Source organism: Lissotriton helveticus, chromosome 2_2, assembly GCF_964261635.1.
Source record: "Lissotriton helveticus chromosome 2_2, aLisHel1.1, whole genome shotgun sequence".
Taxonomy (NCBI): Eukaryota; Metazoa; Chordata; class Amphibia; order Caudata; family Salamandridae; genus Lissotriton; species Lissotriton helveticus.
In genome coordinates, this window is record NC_136060.1 from 251,807,702 (window position 1) to 251,822,700 (window position 14,999).

General features: G+C 41.8%; 1 protein-coding gene across 2 annotated transcripts in view; it reads right to left on the reverse strand.

Moving 5' to 3' along the window:
* LOC144821393 (sodium-dependent phosphate transport protein 2B-like) overlaps nt 1-14,999 on the reverse strand; it is a 60,805-nt gene that overhangs the window by 11,822 nt on the left and 33,984 nt on the right. For both annotated transcript variants that reach the window (XM_078678374.1, XM_078678373.1), the window contains exon 8: nt 7,118-7,213. In XM_078678374.1, the coding sequence (XP_078534500.1) occupies nt 7,118-7,213 (96 nt within the window). The remainder of the gene's footprint in view (nt 1-7,117; nt 7,214-14,999) is intronic.

Consider the following 14,999-nt stretch of genomic DNA (forward strand, 5'->3'; position numbering starts at 1 on the left):
TGGCCTGTGCTCTGATTAAAAGTATATGGCAGTTAGGTATAATTTCAATTGGAACTGCTAACCTACCTATAAATCCTTTAAATTGAAAGTATATGCAAATTAGACTTTGGATTTAAAGGTACTTCCAAAGTATTAAACTACCTTATTTGCACATATACATCACCCCTAAGGTTTACTCTAAGTGCCCACAGGGTAGCATGCCATGTAAAAGTAAGCAGAGACATGTTAAAAGATGTTTTATATACCCTGAGGAGGGAAAAACTACCAATTTCGTTTGTCCTCATTGTAGCATTTTAGCTCCTTAGGCTAACATGGGAATACTTTAATAAAGTATAACTATTGACAGCAGTGGGCTAAAATAATATTTTAAGGCCCTAAAAGATTGGTAATGATAAATCCGACAACTTGCCACTGTCGGATTTATCATTTCTAGTACAGAAAAAAGCTTATACAACTTTCTTTTCTGTGAGCCAGAATTCAGCCTTCTAGCAGCCTCTTCTGATTGGTCAGTATTGTCAGGCTGAGCCAAACTGCTTTTGATGAGGTGGTAAGTGGCCTGCATAGATACAGAGGTTATTTGTTGGGGGGAGATCTGCAGCTGCAGAGAACAGGCCAGGACTGGGGCTGGGTAAGCAAACTGATCTTCAACGAGGGCACAATAGTAAGACTGTAAGCCAGGCCTACCCCCTCTTCCTGTAGCCCCCAGCCAGATGGGAGCCCCAGAAATGGAATTTGCAGGAGGTCTGGAAGTGGAGTGTTAGGTGAAATAAACCAAACCAGTAGGTCGGCTTAGCCTGATCTTGACCCGAAGGAGAAAGTTTCTCCTTCTTGAATTTCAAAGTACAGTGCTTTGTGGTACAAGAATATGCCACATTTTGGAGGAAGCTGTCATGCTTTTGGGAGGTACCCTGTACCCCATTGGTCAGGGAATCACCCTGCTTTTCACCCAAGAACACTGGATAAATATGGGCACCTCAAATCGGCTGCCTGAAACTAAAAGAAGAAGAAGGACTGCCCTGCTGGAACCCTAGCCTGCACCAAGAGGACTGCACTCTGAATGACTGCACCTGCTGTACACTAGAGAACTACATCCCTAACAACTTTACCTTGCTTCAAAAAGAGACGGGGTAGACTCCCTGAAAGCAGCAGGTTAAAAGAGCTCCACCTGCATTATCTCCAGCAAGGAGTACCCAGCTGACCACCTTCAGCTAGATTTTAAAGGATTTGGCCAGGTGAATTGTGGCAACTGTAGTCCCAACTTCTGAGGAGCAACTCGGTAGACTCTGGAACCTTAGACTTGTGTTGTGGACACTTTGAAACCCCATGAGGAACTTCAGCAAGAAGTTCCAGAAGTTTGGCTCAACTTTTGGAAAAAGCACCATAAAGTGACCGACCCGATGTCGAGAGTAAAGCCGACTACATCAAACCACAACCTGGCCTGGATTTCAGGTTCATCCTGCTGAAAGCTCAGGAGCTCAAGATTTCCAGGAGTTGACTGGAGGCTCCTGGTAAACCAAGCCGACTAAGCCACTGCAATTCTGGCCTACTGGAGAGGTCCCTCGACTTTGAGAGAAAATCCTCCAGAAAAGTTTCTAAGTGTGAAGGTAACATTTTGACCAAGGACTCCTGCTTAGCATATTCAACCAAAATTCCATTGTGGTCGGTCTCAAACTTTGACTTAGTCCCAGTCAGGCGTTATTAGATGTCCCAATTTGTTGCTATAATTTTTTAAGCACTAGAACGTTTTTTATTCCTAAAAAAGTCATACCTCCAGTTCCCTACATTGGATTTTTGTGATTTTGGCATCATTTTAAATTTAAAAATATGACCTATTTTTATAAATTGGTGTTGGGTTTTTATTGTGGGTGTGTCTTACTTTGTGACTGTAATGGTGCTTTTAAATGCTTTGCACACCTACCTACTAAACTAAGCCTGATTTCTCATTGCCAGCTACCAAGGGTTGAGCGAGGGAATAATTTATTGAGATCTTGTCTGGAATTTATATTGCTTTAGTGGCCTAATGATCCACCTTCCAACATCCATTAATAATGTTGAAAACCAAATAACTTAGCCATTGTTCTTGAGGTTTCCACAACAGTGGGGGGTTGATGCGTTTTACAGTATTTATGGCTATGTGTTGTTATCAGAATTTTATATAAGTTCTTCTAACGTTTGTGGATTTTGTACATCCCATGTAGGTGATTGCTTGTGTTTAATTGTACAGTATATAATTAGTAGATTTTAAAAAAAAGTTTATAGTGATTTATGTTGGTTAATGTCAAAATGAGGTGAGTTGGAATTATTATACAGTATAAAGTACCCCTTACAAAGCTTTATTTGGCTTTTGCAAGTCACTGAGGATTTACATGACCTTATAGCGGAACAAGGCAGAAGGCTGAGTTATTTTTTAAGGTCAAGGACCTCTGAGGTGTCTTGTAATGTCCTTGCAATGTATTGCACTGGCCGTTGCGGGCACCGGGCAATCCCCCGATGCGCCGCACGGGTGGGAGCCGGTTTTGGGCCCCTGTGGGGCCGTTTTTGTTACAGGGCCGTTTCGGCCCTGTAACAAAATCGGCCGAGAAGCGGCACTGGAAAAGAGCTCGGTCACACCCCCCCCCCCCACCCTCCACCCCCTCCCCCGGGGGGGCGGCCGAGCACTTTGCCAGGGCTGGTTTTCGTTCCCAGTCCGGCCCTGGTAACACCATACCCCTTACCACAAACTATTTCTATCCTATGTGTGGTGCTCTGTGACATGAAAGAGATGGGATGTTTGTAAACATGAAAAGTGAAATTAGAATTTGTGTGCAAACCTAAACACACCAAAATACAGTTATATATTTGATGCAAAAAATATTAGAATCTGATTAGTACGTCAGATTGTTTTAAAAAATGTTGCATCTCAGAATGTTCAATACGTGTAGAGAGATTCTGTCTTTCCTACAAAACTTAAACATTTAATTGAAAATATCTCCATTGTGACTATGGCTGTTCATCTAGAAAAACAGACCTATGTAAGGAAAAGTCAACTTAGGTTTTCGATGTTTTAAACTGCAGCTTTAATTACCTGCCTTTCAACTCAGGTGACTAGGGATGCCACAAGTTGCAAGGAAATTAGAGGCGAGCTTTTAAAGAAGGAATTGCAAGCTTGCGTGCATCATATAGTAAATGCACTATGTATTTATTTTGATTTGCAAGCACTCCCAATCACACTTAAGAACTAGGTCACAGTACTGCAGGATATTCGTACTATAACTATTAAAATCAAAAAACAAAAGCAAGAAAGAAACCGGAAAGAAAAGATATTAGGGCGCTATAAATGGAGCAATAAACATAGAAAACTGATGGTAACACACTATGAAGTGAGTACACTTTAATTTAAATTAGGATGCAACAGATAGGGGAGTTCTTAGACAGGCAGAGAGATTTATAGTTAGTTGCATCCCATATGAAAGAATGATATAGGATTAGGAGGTCCCGAATTTCGGGGTTTCCATATGAAAATGTTTTTTGGCCCTTAGGCCTCTTTGACCAACAGAGATGATAAGCAGACCGGTCATATAGGGTGTTTTATTTATAAGGATGATTTTGAAAGTGAGCCAGAAGATTTTAAATGAATCTGTTTCTTATCTGGAACGATAGTTTACTAATATTCTAGTCACTTGCAATTGCCCGGGATAGCAACCCAACCTATTGTTTTTGCCCACTATGCAACCTCACATTACATGATCCAATAGGACAGTCAAGCCTCTGAACCTGAACACAAGCAACCCAAGACCAGTTTTGGTCTAATTGGAACTCTACGGTCAGTACGGGAGAGTTGGTATCCAATTCCCTCTTAGCAAACAGTCTTCACTCCATGGCCCTTAGCAGGATAAGTGATTTTGACATACACCTCCCATCATGGCATTGACGCTAAGACTTTCTCACATGAGGGTCCCCTCATCCATGTATCTAAACCCATACAGCGAGTAGAAGATTTTGAACAAATGATAACAATAACATGTTAAACCCTGAAAAAGTTAGTCATTAATGCATGTGTTGATAAGATGTTGTAGAACTAAAGTAGCATAACTATAGACACCTGAAAAAAACAAAGTGAAAAATTGTAACTCTTTCATCGGGTTAAAAGGAAAGGGACAAATTAAGAAATTGTCCTTGTTGCTGAGCCTGCAGATCATCTCCAGTAGATATTCACTTTATCTCATTTGAGTCATCACTCTTCACAGCCTTCTTTCTCAGAATATGTAAGCTGGCAGATTGAGATGTTAACGGCTTCACTATGACTGAGTGAACCTCCGCCAAGGGTCAATAAAAGAGGAGTGATTAGATATATTTACAGCCCAGATCCCTCAATGACGATCTGATAGCTTATTTCCTATGAGGTGGATGGGTTCGTAGAGAAGCCGGGGAGGAACAAAGGTTATGCCTCTGTTCAGAAACGCATGTGGTGATACCAGTTATTAGTCGTGCCACGCAGAAGCGGGAATGCAGAAGTTAAGGGTACTATAACCTGGTTTACAACAGTGCCAATAAACCGTGCTCCAGATAGGGAGAGGGTGATGTGTAACTCGCTCACTAGACTTCCCCTTCAGTTCTTAGAATCAAGTTAGACTCCATTTCAACAACAATTTCTTGCTGCTATGCTGAAATATCTTCTTTTTACAATAAATAACTGCACCAGTCCAATATGTTTTGAGCTACTATCTAATCGAGCTGGATTAGTTAAATATACACAGGTTGAACTGATTTGCACAGTGATACACACGTACATTGCACTCTTAGAGAACAATTTTGCCTAAATTCCTAATATAATTGCTTTGACATTTAAGGACGTGAAACAAAATGATGTTTGCGCTGGCAGACCACTGCGAAGCATTTTTTTCACTATTCAGTCATTAAAATATGGGTTGCAAACCAGTGCAAAATGTGCATGACACTAGTGAATTTTAAGTAAAATGATTGAACAAACTAAGTAGATGGTATTCTCAACTTAGTACCAGTGGGAGAATACTGTGAGTTAAATGCTCCCTGTTGACATTTGTAGCCAGGTTTCATGCTATGTGCATTTTTTGTGTAGTAGTAAATTCATTGCTTGTCACTTGTATGCACCTCATTACATATGGTGCTCAAAATTGCATCCAAGTCTATTTGTTCCAGTTTAAAAATCTTACAAGAGTTGTACTTTGGCGCATAATTTCATATTTCAAATAGACAAAAAGTGTTGTGAGGATTGTTTGCAAATATTCTAACCACTTGCAAGTGCCCAGGTTAGCAATCCAACCTATTGTTCTTTTGCTCACTATGCAACCTCACATTGCATCTAGGCACGTGCACATCAGCCTTGGTCCTCTTCCAACAGGACTGTCAAGCCAGGCCCTCTCTGAACCTTAACACAAGCAACACAAGACTAGTTTAGGCCTAAGTGGGTCTCTTCAGTCGGGTGCAGCTAACGTGCAGCTTTGGTCCTGTGCCACAGTGAGTACGGGACCTTAATTTGGGCATGCTATTGACTAATTAGGCCGTTACATTAAACACAAAAGGTACCCACAGGGTGTCCTCGGTGAACACACTAACTATATTCCACTCTATATGTCACATACAATCAGTGCACTAACCAACATCTCTTTTTCCCTGCGCCTGCTCTGTAATATGGCAGAGTCAAAGGCGTCCCCTCATCTGCATGGGGCTCGCTGTGCTAGCCATATTACAGAATGAGGTACTCAGGCGTCTGCAGCCCCTTCTGTAATATCAAAGAGAGTGGATGGTGCAAAAGAGGGAAACATCCGTTACAACGTAACTTTTACAACGCAGTGCCTTTACGACGCAACTATTACAACGAAAACCATTACAACGCATTGCGCTGGGGGGGGCGCTCTAGGATAGGGAATAGATTTAATTTACTATCCAACACCTTCCCTAGGGTCCACGGGGACTGGAGTTGGAATAGTAGATTACACTATTCACTATCCAGCACCCCTAAGCACTATGCGTTGTAATGGTTTGCATTGTAAAAGTTGCGTCGTAAAGGCATGCGTGGTAAAAGCATGCGTTGTAACGACGTACATCCTGCAAAAGATAGGTGCAAACAACAGTGGCACACATGGGCACTGTATGTAATGAGATGCCGAGGTCGCTGCTGTAATTAATGCTCTGTGGAAATACTCAAACACAACATAAAAACCTGCGCCTGTTCTGATCTGCAGGACCAGTTTATACTCTCATCCTTCCATGGTCCCTAAGCTGGATAATAATACCACCTGTGGCGCCGCGGCCAGGGCGACTGACGCTGGAATCTGAGGACCACGGTTCGATCCCCGGCTCCGGCGGCAGGTTAGCCCAGCACCATGTGACTCTGGGCAATAGCTCGCTTAATCTTCCCAACGGCCCCCAGCGCCTAGAGACCCTTACGGGTGATTGTGCGCTTTACAAATGTGGACTTTACTTTACTTTCTAGCGCCTAGAAATGCCAAAACGGTTATATCAAGTGCTATGTAGCAAACAGGTTACTCGCTTTCATTCATATGCTCAAACGATAGGGCGTTGATCAAAAGCTTAATAGTAGAGAAATGAAATTATGTTCGTGTTCACTGGGTGTGTGCTGAGTCGATAGAGCAGAACTACTGGGAACACCATTGTTCGTTGTTGACTTTCAAGATGCGAGGCCAACAATAGTCACTGTGAACAACGCAACTGCGGGTCACGGTGCCCCGTTCACAACATTTGCAGGCATTTAGCTTTAATTCACAGCCCACATAACACACGGTCAGGACTTCTTCTCTGCCTCCCATGAGGCCCCGGCCCTTTCCTAATTTTTATTAGTCTGTTATCCAATACTAGGCTAAAAGTGCTACTTACATGACGCAGAGTGCTTTTAATAAATGGAAATCGAAATGCATAGTTAATATCGAGATACTCTCAAAAACGCTCTGAAATTTGACAGTACAGTCCCTGCACAGTTGATAGACAGCTCCAGTAAAATGTTGATAACATCAAATCATACACAGCAAAACAAGTATATTCTTCAGAAAAAAAAGCATTTATTTCTACAATGATAACATTTGCAGTCATCTGAATGTTTCAACGCACCACACACCAGGCACGATGAACCATCACTTACCGTGAACTTGTCAACGACACACCACTGCTTTACAAGGCTCTTATTTTTCACTGATTCATCCCCGGTTGCAATTCCATTGATCACACTTTTGTCCAACTAGTGAAAAAGAAAGAAAAAATCAATAACAAGACCACACGCACATCCGCACCATGAGTAACCAGTATCTGGCATTAAAGTACATGGGCCCTTATTCACGAGGGCCTAAACTGGTGTTGCGTCACTTTTTTGTGACGCTGCAGCGGTGTAAAAATATGCACCACACTGCGCCCTATTTTCAAAGTGACGCATCTAGGCAGATGCGGCACTTTGTAAAGCCCTGTGCTACATTATAAACGCATCGGGTATAATGTATGCAGGGTGGGCATTCCCCTGTAAAAAAGCGTTGTAGAAGTGGCACAGTGAAATTTATGAGATTTCACTACGCCATTTCTATGACTTAACTGCACTCAAACAGGCAGAAGGAGTGACGCAGGGCCTTTTTCATGGGACTCGCCCCATGTGTAACGACACATTACTGGAGTTGCAACAGTTTATCGACACACACCAGCAATGCATCATTACTGCGCCACCAGATACGTCAGATGGTCAATCCTTGTGACATGGAGCACTGTAGTGTAAATACGGAGCATCCATAGTGTTGCAAGGATGGTGCTAAGGAAAGTGTTGCATCGCTGTTCTTCCCCAACGATGAAACACTTTTCATAAATGAGACCCATAGAGCCTCATTTATAACTTTTTGGCGTAGGGCAGTGAAGCAAGGCACCTTGCTGCGCTGCCTTAAGCCAAAGTGAAAGGTTTGGAATGCACCATATTTAAGCATTCCTGTCTTTTCTGCCTGCTCTGGCACGGTTTTGGCAGCCTCGCGCCAACAAAGGCACCCTTGCATAGTGGTTCTAGGGTGCCTCGGTGGCAGGCAGGATTGTTTATGTGCAGGAATGGGTACCTTCCTTCACAAAAACAACCCTACGAGGCGTTTTCCTCTTTCCATGTATGCTGCAGAATGCAGCACACATAGAAAGAGGGAAAAAGGGGAGAAATTAACATATTTCTCCTCGTTACACGACACCTCAGGTGGCGTACGGATCTGACACTTTCCCAGGCTTACATCAATTTGTAAATCTGAGGTAGTATCAAATTCCTGGGTGTTATGTGGGCAAACCCACTCCAATGCACATGGAATGCCTCCCAGTTGCAGAGTAAGGCGATGCTGCGATTTGAGCTGCATTGCCTTTCTTGTGATTTATGAGGCCACGTAAAGCCTCACTAGATAGATTTGCATGGCTTCATAAATCTCATATACCACATTATGTGGTGTATAAGTGATGCAGGGCCTCACAAATAAGCCCCATAGTAAGGTTAAAAATCTCTTCAGATGTTAGATTGAGTGTTATTTTGATTTCTTGGAGGATCCTACCAAGAATAGTTCTGTATTATTACCTCTAAGGCTGGGTAGATCAAGGTCTCCCAGTTATCTGTCTGCCATGTTATTGAAGGGCAGAGTCAGCAAAGCATTTATGATAAGAAATAGCAGTACCGAAGAGTACTTTTTTATGTGCACTGATGCCTTTGGGAATCACCCCCAAAACATCAATCTAGCTATTAATAAAAGTGCAAAAAGGGCACCAGATTTTCACTTTGTGCCCTAAATATTTCCCAGTTTGGGCCAATCCATAAAGCTATGTATTTGGCCCTAAAAAAGCACTACAGGAGTATTACTTTACATACTCCAAGATAAATATGCCCTTACATATCCACAAGTTAGGGGACTGCAATCACAAACACTCTCCACATTGTGAACAAGCTGGATCCTTTCTCAAGCAATTTTTTGTGAGTATAACTCTTTGCAATGTCCATCTTTTGTGTCCTTATATGACAGACAGATGGATGGCAAAGAAGCATCAAAAACAATAACCTTGCACATGCCCCTTAAGGTCCTCATTATGAGCTGGCCAGGCTTTGGTGCATAGATACTAGGGCCCAGAATCTATGTTACCAATGGGTAGCTCCACATTACTGTCAGCTTATTATAGGTTTTTTTTCCTGAATGGAGGGATAACTGCTTGGACCCAGAGATACTAGGACTAGAATTACCAATTTTTCACGCAGGATGGTGCAGCCACTGCAAATGCTACGCTGCGCTTTGCGAGAAGGAGAGAACAGGAAAGCATACTCTCTTCCCCTCTCCCTAGCACTGGTGCTGAAATTAGCTGCTGTGAGCCACGGAGACTCCTTTGCAGAATAGTGCAGGGGTGTCTACCTGAGTCAAGCATACGTTTTGTACTGGAAGGTTAACCTTCTTAGTTGGAAGAACTCCAGATTTTGGTAATTATCGACAGGGATCTTTTATGCAAGGGGATAACCAGATCTATAACGTCCCAATAAATAACAGGTTCAACTCACTACAGTTTTTAGAAGATGTAGATTGACTTACAAACCATTCTGAGGAGATCTACAATAGTACAAAATGCGGGGACTTAGAGAGTAATGAGTATAATAAAATTGTAATATATGAGGAAGGGAAAAAAGTTCCTAGTACACAAAACTCCTTCCCCCTGCAAGAAATTGGTGAACAAAAGGTAGTCCGGGTCTTCGACATACCAAATCTCACTAACCCCGTCACAAACTACGAGGAAGCTTGCAGTAGAACAGACCCTCACTCTGCAAAATTAGCTATTAGCAAAAATTTAGCAGATGGAGATCTGTATGTCGAAGGAGGGACATCTAATTCAGAAGGATCACCTGGAAAAATGTCCTCACAAAATATGGGGATAATAAAAGTTCTTTCTTGGAACATAAGTGGTATTAATTCAAAAATCACAAATTATGTGTGGGTAGATTTTGTAAGAAGGTTTGATATCCTATGTCTACAAGAGACATGGACAATAGAAGAACAACATCTGGACGGATACAAAACCTTCCACGTACCTGCAGTACAGTCCTCACATGGGAGAAATAAGGGAGGCATATGTATTTACGTGACAAATATGATAGGGGTAAAGTGTATTAACATGGTAAAAGCTACCCCATATTATCAACTAGTGTTCATAACTATGTCAACCCAAACTAAAATGATAATTATGAACTTCTATAACAATATTGATAGTGAGAATTATAAGTGTGTCCTATTAAGTTTGAGTGAGGATCTATCAGTTTCCATGAATAAATCAGCAAAGGATGCAATTATAATTTGGGGTGGGGGGGACTTCAATGTTGGTATTTGTGGTTTGAACTCTTGTATCCCCGGAAAGAACTCTAATGATGGTATGGGCACCATGGAACATTTTGTGCACACGGCCAAGGGAGAGATACTCAATGAGATAATGGCAAGACTAGACCTTGATTTTATTAATTCTACATGTGCATCATCAAAAAATGTTAGTCCCACATATATAGGTAGGGACTTTAGAACGGTGATTGATTTTATTATTATGCCAGTACGATATGTCAGCTTGGTCAAAAGTTTTAAGATCCACCCGGTTGGACTAAGTGATCATTTGCCCCTTAGTGTGGACTTAGTGCTAACTAGTTATAGCACAGGGTCGACAATAGAACGCTTGGCTTGTGCAAGATCTAGAATTGTCCCGTCAAAATGGTTTTAGAGTCAGATGGAGGGCAAATAACCCGGAGCTCACTAATATAAACATAATAACAAAGGCCCAATCACTTATTTTAAAATGTCTAGAAGAGGACACACCAAATGGTGATGTCTTAAATGCTTTTTTACAGATTACTCAAATTGTTCAGGAGGTAATGACCACACCGGACAATAAGAGCCAATCGAAAAGTGAGGGGTGGTTCGATCGACAGTGCACAAAAACATATAAATTACTTAAAGCGGCACCAAGTTCATTAACTAGAGATAGGGAAGAAGTCAGAGTATGCAGAAAGGCCTATAACTGTGCAAGGAAAAACCGAAAAAAGGAAATCAAGGTGCAGGCATGGGAAAATTTGTATCAGGCTGCTAGATCCAGAGATACGTGCCTGTTCTGGAAGGCCGTAAATGCACCTTTTCTTGCAAACAATCACAGTGCAAGGATAGAAATTGTAATTGATGAGAGCCAGTGGATAGACTTCTTCACTAAGGTCTATAAGTATGAGAAGCATGGTGAAACATCAGAAAAAGAATCAGAAGTGACGGAAGAACCCAGTAATACGCACCTGCTAAACAAGATGGAGATCACTTTGAAGGAGGTGAAGTTCGGAATAAACCTAAGTAAAGGCAACAAGGCCCCGGGCCCTGACGGGATCCCAATCGATTTATTTAAATCTACTGTAGATCTTTGGGCACCACTTCTTACACATGTTTTAGAGGCCTGTTGCACAGAGGGTTTTTTACATTCCTGGGTCCGAATCTATAATTGTCCCTATTTATAAAAAAGGGGACCGGGAAAGTCCTTCAAGTTATAGACCGATCTTGTTATTGGATCTCTTTAATGAAGGTGGCAGGCAGGGTGATTTTAAATAAACTCCAATAATGGGCCGATGAAAAGAATATTTTGAGTCAAGTCCAATATGGGTTCAGGGAGGGGATGGGCACTATCGAGCAGGTGTTAAATTTTATTCTTCTTCAGGGGAAATATACCCAAGCAAAGAAGGGCCGGTTGTACGTAGTCTTCGCAGACCTCACGGCTGCATTCGACTGTGTAGAACACGAGAAATTATGGCGTACCCTGGAGGAATAACAAGTCGACCCAGCAATAGCGCAGTTCTTAAAACAACTATATACAGGTGTAACAGCTAAAGTAAGGTTTGGCCTAAAGGGGGAGTGCACTAAATCTTTCCGCGTGGAGAAGGGAGTCAGGCAGGGCTGCGTCTTGGCCCATTTTCTCTTCTCCATATATACCAACTCCTTGGAGGAAGAATTAAAGTCAAGCATTGTAGATTGCCCAAGATATAAGAACAAGCAGATTGTCTCCCTTCTCTACGCGGATGATGCGGTCCTAATGGCCAGAACAAAAATAAGAATTCAGCAAGCACTCACCACATACATTGAGTTTATGTCATGCATGGGCCTAAAACTCAATGCTAAAAAAACATTCCTTATGGAATGTGGCAGGGGCTGCTGTAAAACTAAGAATCTAGTTGTGGGAAATGAGAATATCGATTCCACAAAAGTATTTTCTTATTTAGGCGTTGATCTTGAGGGAACAGGCTCCTGGGTTCCGGCAATCAGAAGTAGGGTACTCCTATTCAAAAGATCTATAGCAGCGCTCATGAATTTTGCACATAAATTGGGCAAAAGATCGCCCGACATATTGCTGAAAATTTACATAGCAAAATGTAGGAGTATTGCCATGTATGGGGCGGGCATTTGGGGTTTTAATAATGTGGCGGCAGTCCAAATAATCAAAAATTCATTCTTAAGATATATTCTTGCGGTCCCACAAAGCACGTCTGTCTTTAACTGCCATGCAGAACTGGGGATCGAGCATATTGCCGACCTTATTAAAATGCAGCCACTTCTCCTATGGCACAGAGTCTGGACCTCAGAGGCTTTGAGCCTAAACAGAGAAATTATTAGGGACATAATGAGTTTGGACCAGTCTAGGAACATCCCATGGCTAAACTATATAAGAAAGTTTTTAAATGACCTTAATAAACCTGAATTTTATGAAGATCCGAAGCTTATTTGTGCAATACCCAGGAAGGCATTGAAGTCATTATCTATGAGCCATCTTGAGGAGATAAGATTAACTGGGAAACTGGGCAAAAAATCGGTGTTACAACACCAGATGATGCTAACCAGTTATAGGATCCAACCATATTTATGTTGTTGTTCAAATGGGTTCGACAGATATCTATTAACTAGGTTCAGATTCGAATCCTTCCGTCGGTTCGTAACCTTTCCAAATAAAAATGATTGGTCTAGAGAACTGGTCACTTGCCCTTGCGATAATGTTTCCCAGCAAACTACCATACATGCTGTACTGTTCTGTAAATTTTATAGGCATGAACGTGCAAAATGGTTAAAATACTATTTGCGACAAGGCGGATGGCAGCAATACCGTCCAGCTTACGTGTCTTTATTGCAACTAAATGATGAGTATAGTATTCTACTAATGGCTGGTTTTCTAAACAGTTTATTAAAACGAAGGAATGAATTAACTCATAGTATAAAATGAAAAGTGGTATTATCTGCTGCTAGTTAAAAGGAAATCAATGCTGTTTGTATTTATTTTTTAGGGACGTTTGATGAATTATATAATGAAATTGTATATGGACTAAACTATTTCCTAAATAGAACGACGATCTGAAATGTAGATTTTTATGTATAGGATACTACTGTACTTTTAAACTGTGGCTTTTATGATTTTTGTATTCTTAAAAATCGAACAAAGCATATTTTGAATTGACTATTGCTGTATATTTTACCTTGTTCTATTTTATATCATACTAAAAATATGTAACTAAAACGTATATATTCAGTTCTGTTCCATAGATCAAGGACTTTCTCCAAAGCCTACAAGTGTTATTTCAAAGTGCACTCTGTCAGCTTGAAGCAAGTATCTGTTTTTATGGATTTTTTTATAGGTTGCCTGGGGCGTGGCTGGGCGGGCTTTATGTGGTTGGGCTCACCCTGGTGTAATCGTTGACACCCCCTCTAAACTGTGTCTATATGGTAAAAGATGAAAGAGCGGTCGAACATCTACCCTGCTGTTTACAGAAGGAAAGTTGTTTGCTTTGCAGTGTCCCACATTCCAGACTAGAGGCAGAGCTACTTACCACGGGTCGGTAAGTGGCTTTAGAGCTCACGAGTAATAGATGCAAAGTTCAAGGAGAATGTCTGCTGGTACCAGCTGCCTATTGTGCTATTCATTGCTTGTTTATTACAAGCAGCCCTGTTGCAAGCTCCCATTGAAGACGTAAGGGTAGGTTTATGAACTAGTTGCATGGTGTGACAGAGAAAGGGCAGGAATGGGCCATATTTAAAAAATAAGCCACATTCCTGCCTTTTTCCCGGTGCTGGTGCCCTTTAGGCAGCCTAGCGCCCACGCAGGCTAGGGTGCCTGCATTGAACGCAGGATTGTTTTTGTTCGGGAAGGGACACTTTCCTGCATAAAACAGTCCTGTGATGCATATTCCTCTTTCTATTTGTGCGGCAGAATGCAGAACACGTCGAAAGTGGAAGTAATGAGGAGAAATAAAGATATTTCTCCTTTTTATGCCTCTCCTGGGAAGGCATATCTTTTTAGCACATTCCCAGATTTACCAGGTAAATATCTCAATGCGTCAAAAACCATGGGAGTCGCGTGGGAACACCCATGCAGCACCCATGGAACGCCTCCCTTGCACTGAGTAAGACAGCGCAGCGATTTGCGTTGCTTTACTCCAGATTTATGAAGCCACGGGGGACATGTAGAGTGGCCTTGCGTGGCTTTATAAATCTCACTTAAGGTTTGCGTTGCATATGTACCGTGTTGCATGGTACAAACATGTCACACACCGGCTCGTAAATATGGTACAAACACAATCCCTGGCCATTCTAGGCAGTGCTTAATTTGTAAAATAGTAAGTGTTGGTGCTCAAAGTTTTGCAAAGAAGCTCATGGAGTTCTCAAATACCAAGGTTGCTAAATCTTGATTCCACCTCATTGTCTTTTAATGGCCCCACCAGAGTGCTCACCTCTTTATTTCACTTGTGTAGGTTCTTTTTCATGCCTGCTTTCTCCATGTGGCAGTGTTCTTTCCATTTTTCTTTTCCTCCTACTTTCCCACTTTTGTGTTTTTCTCTCACTTAGCCTTAGTCTGCTAAGGCTAAATAAGTGTGAACCCTCAAACTGAGTGTCGGTGGGCCCAACCTGCAAACACCGGCTCAAATTAGGCACTGATTGCAGAGTGTTTCTCCGAAAACAGGAATAACTTAGGGGCATATTACCACGGGC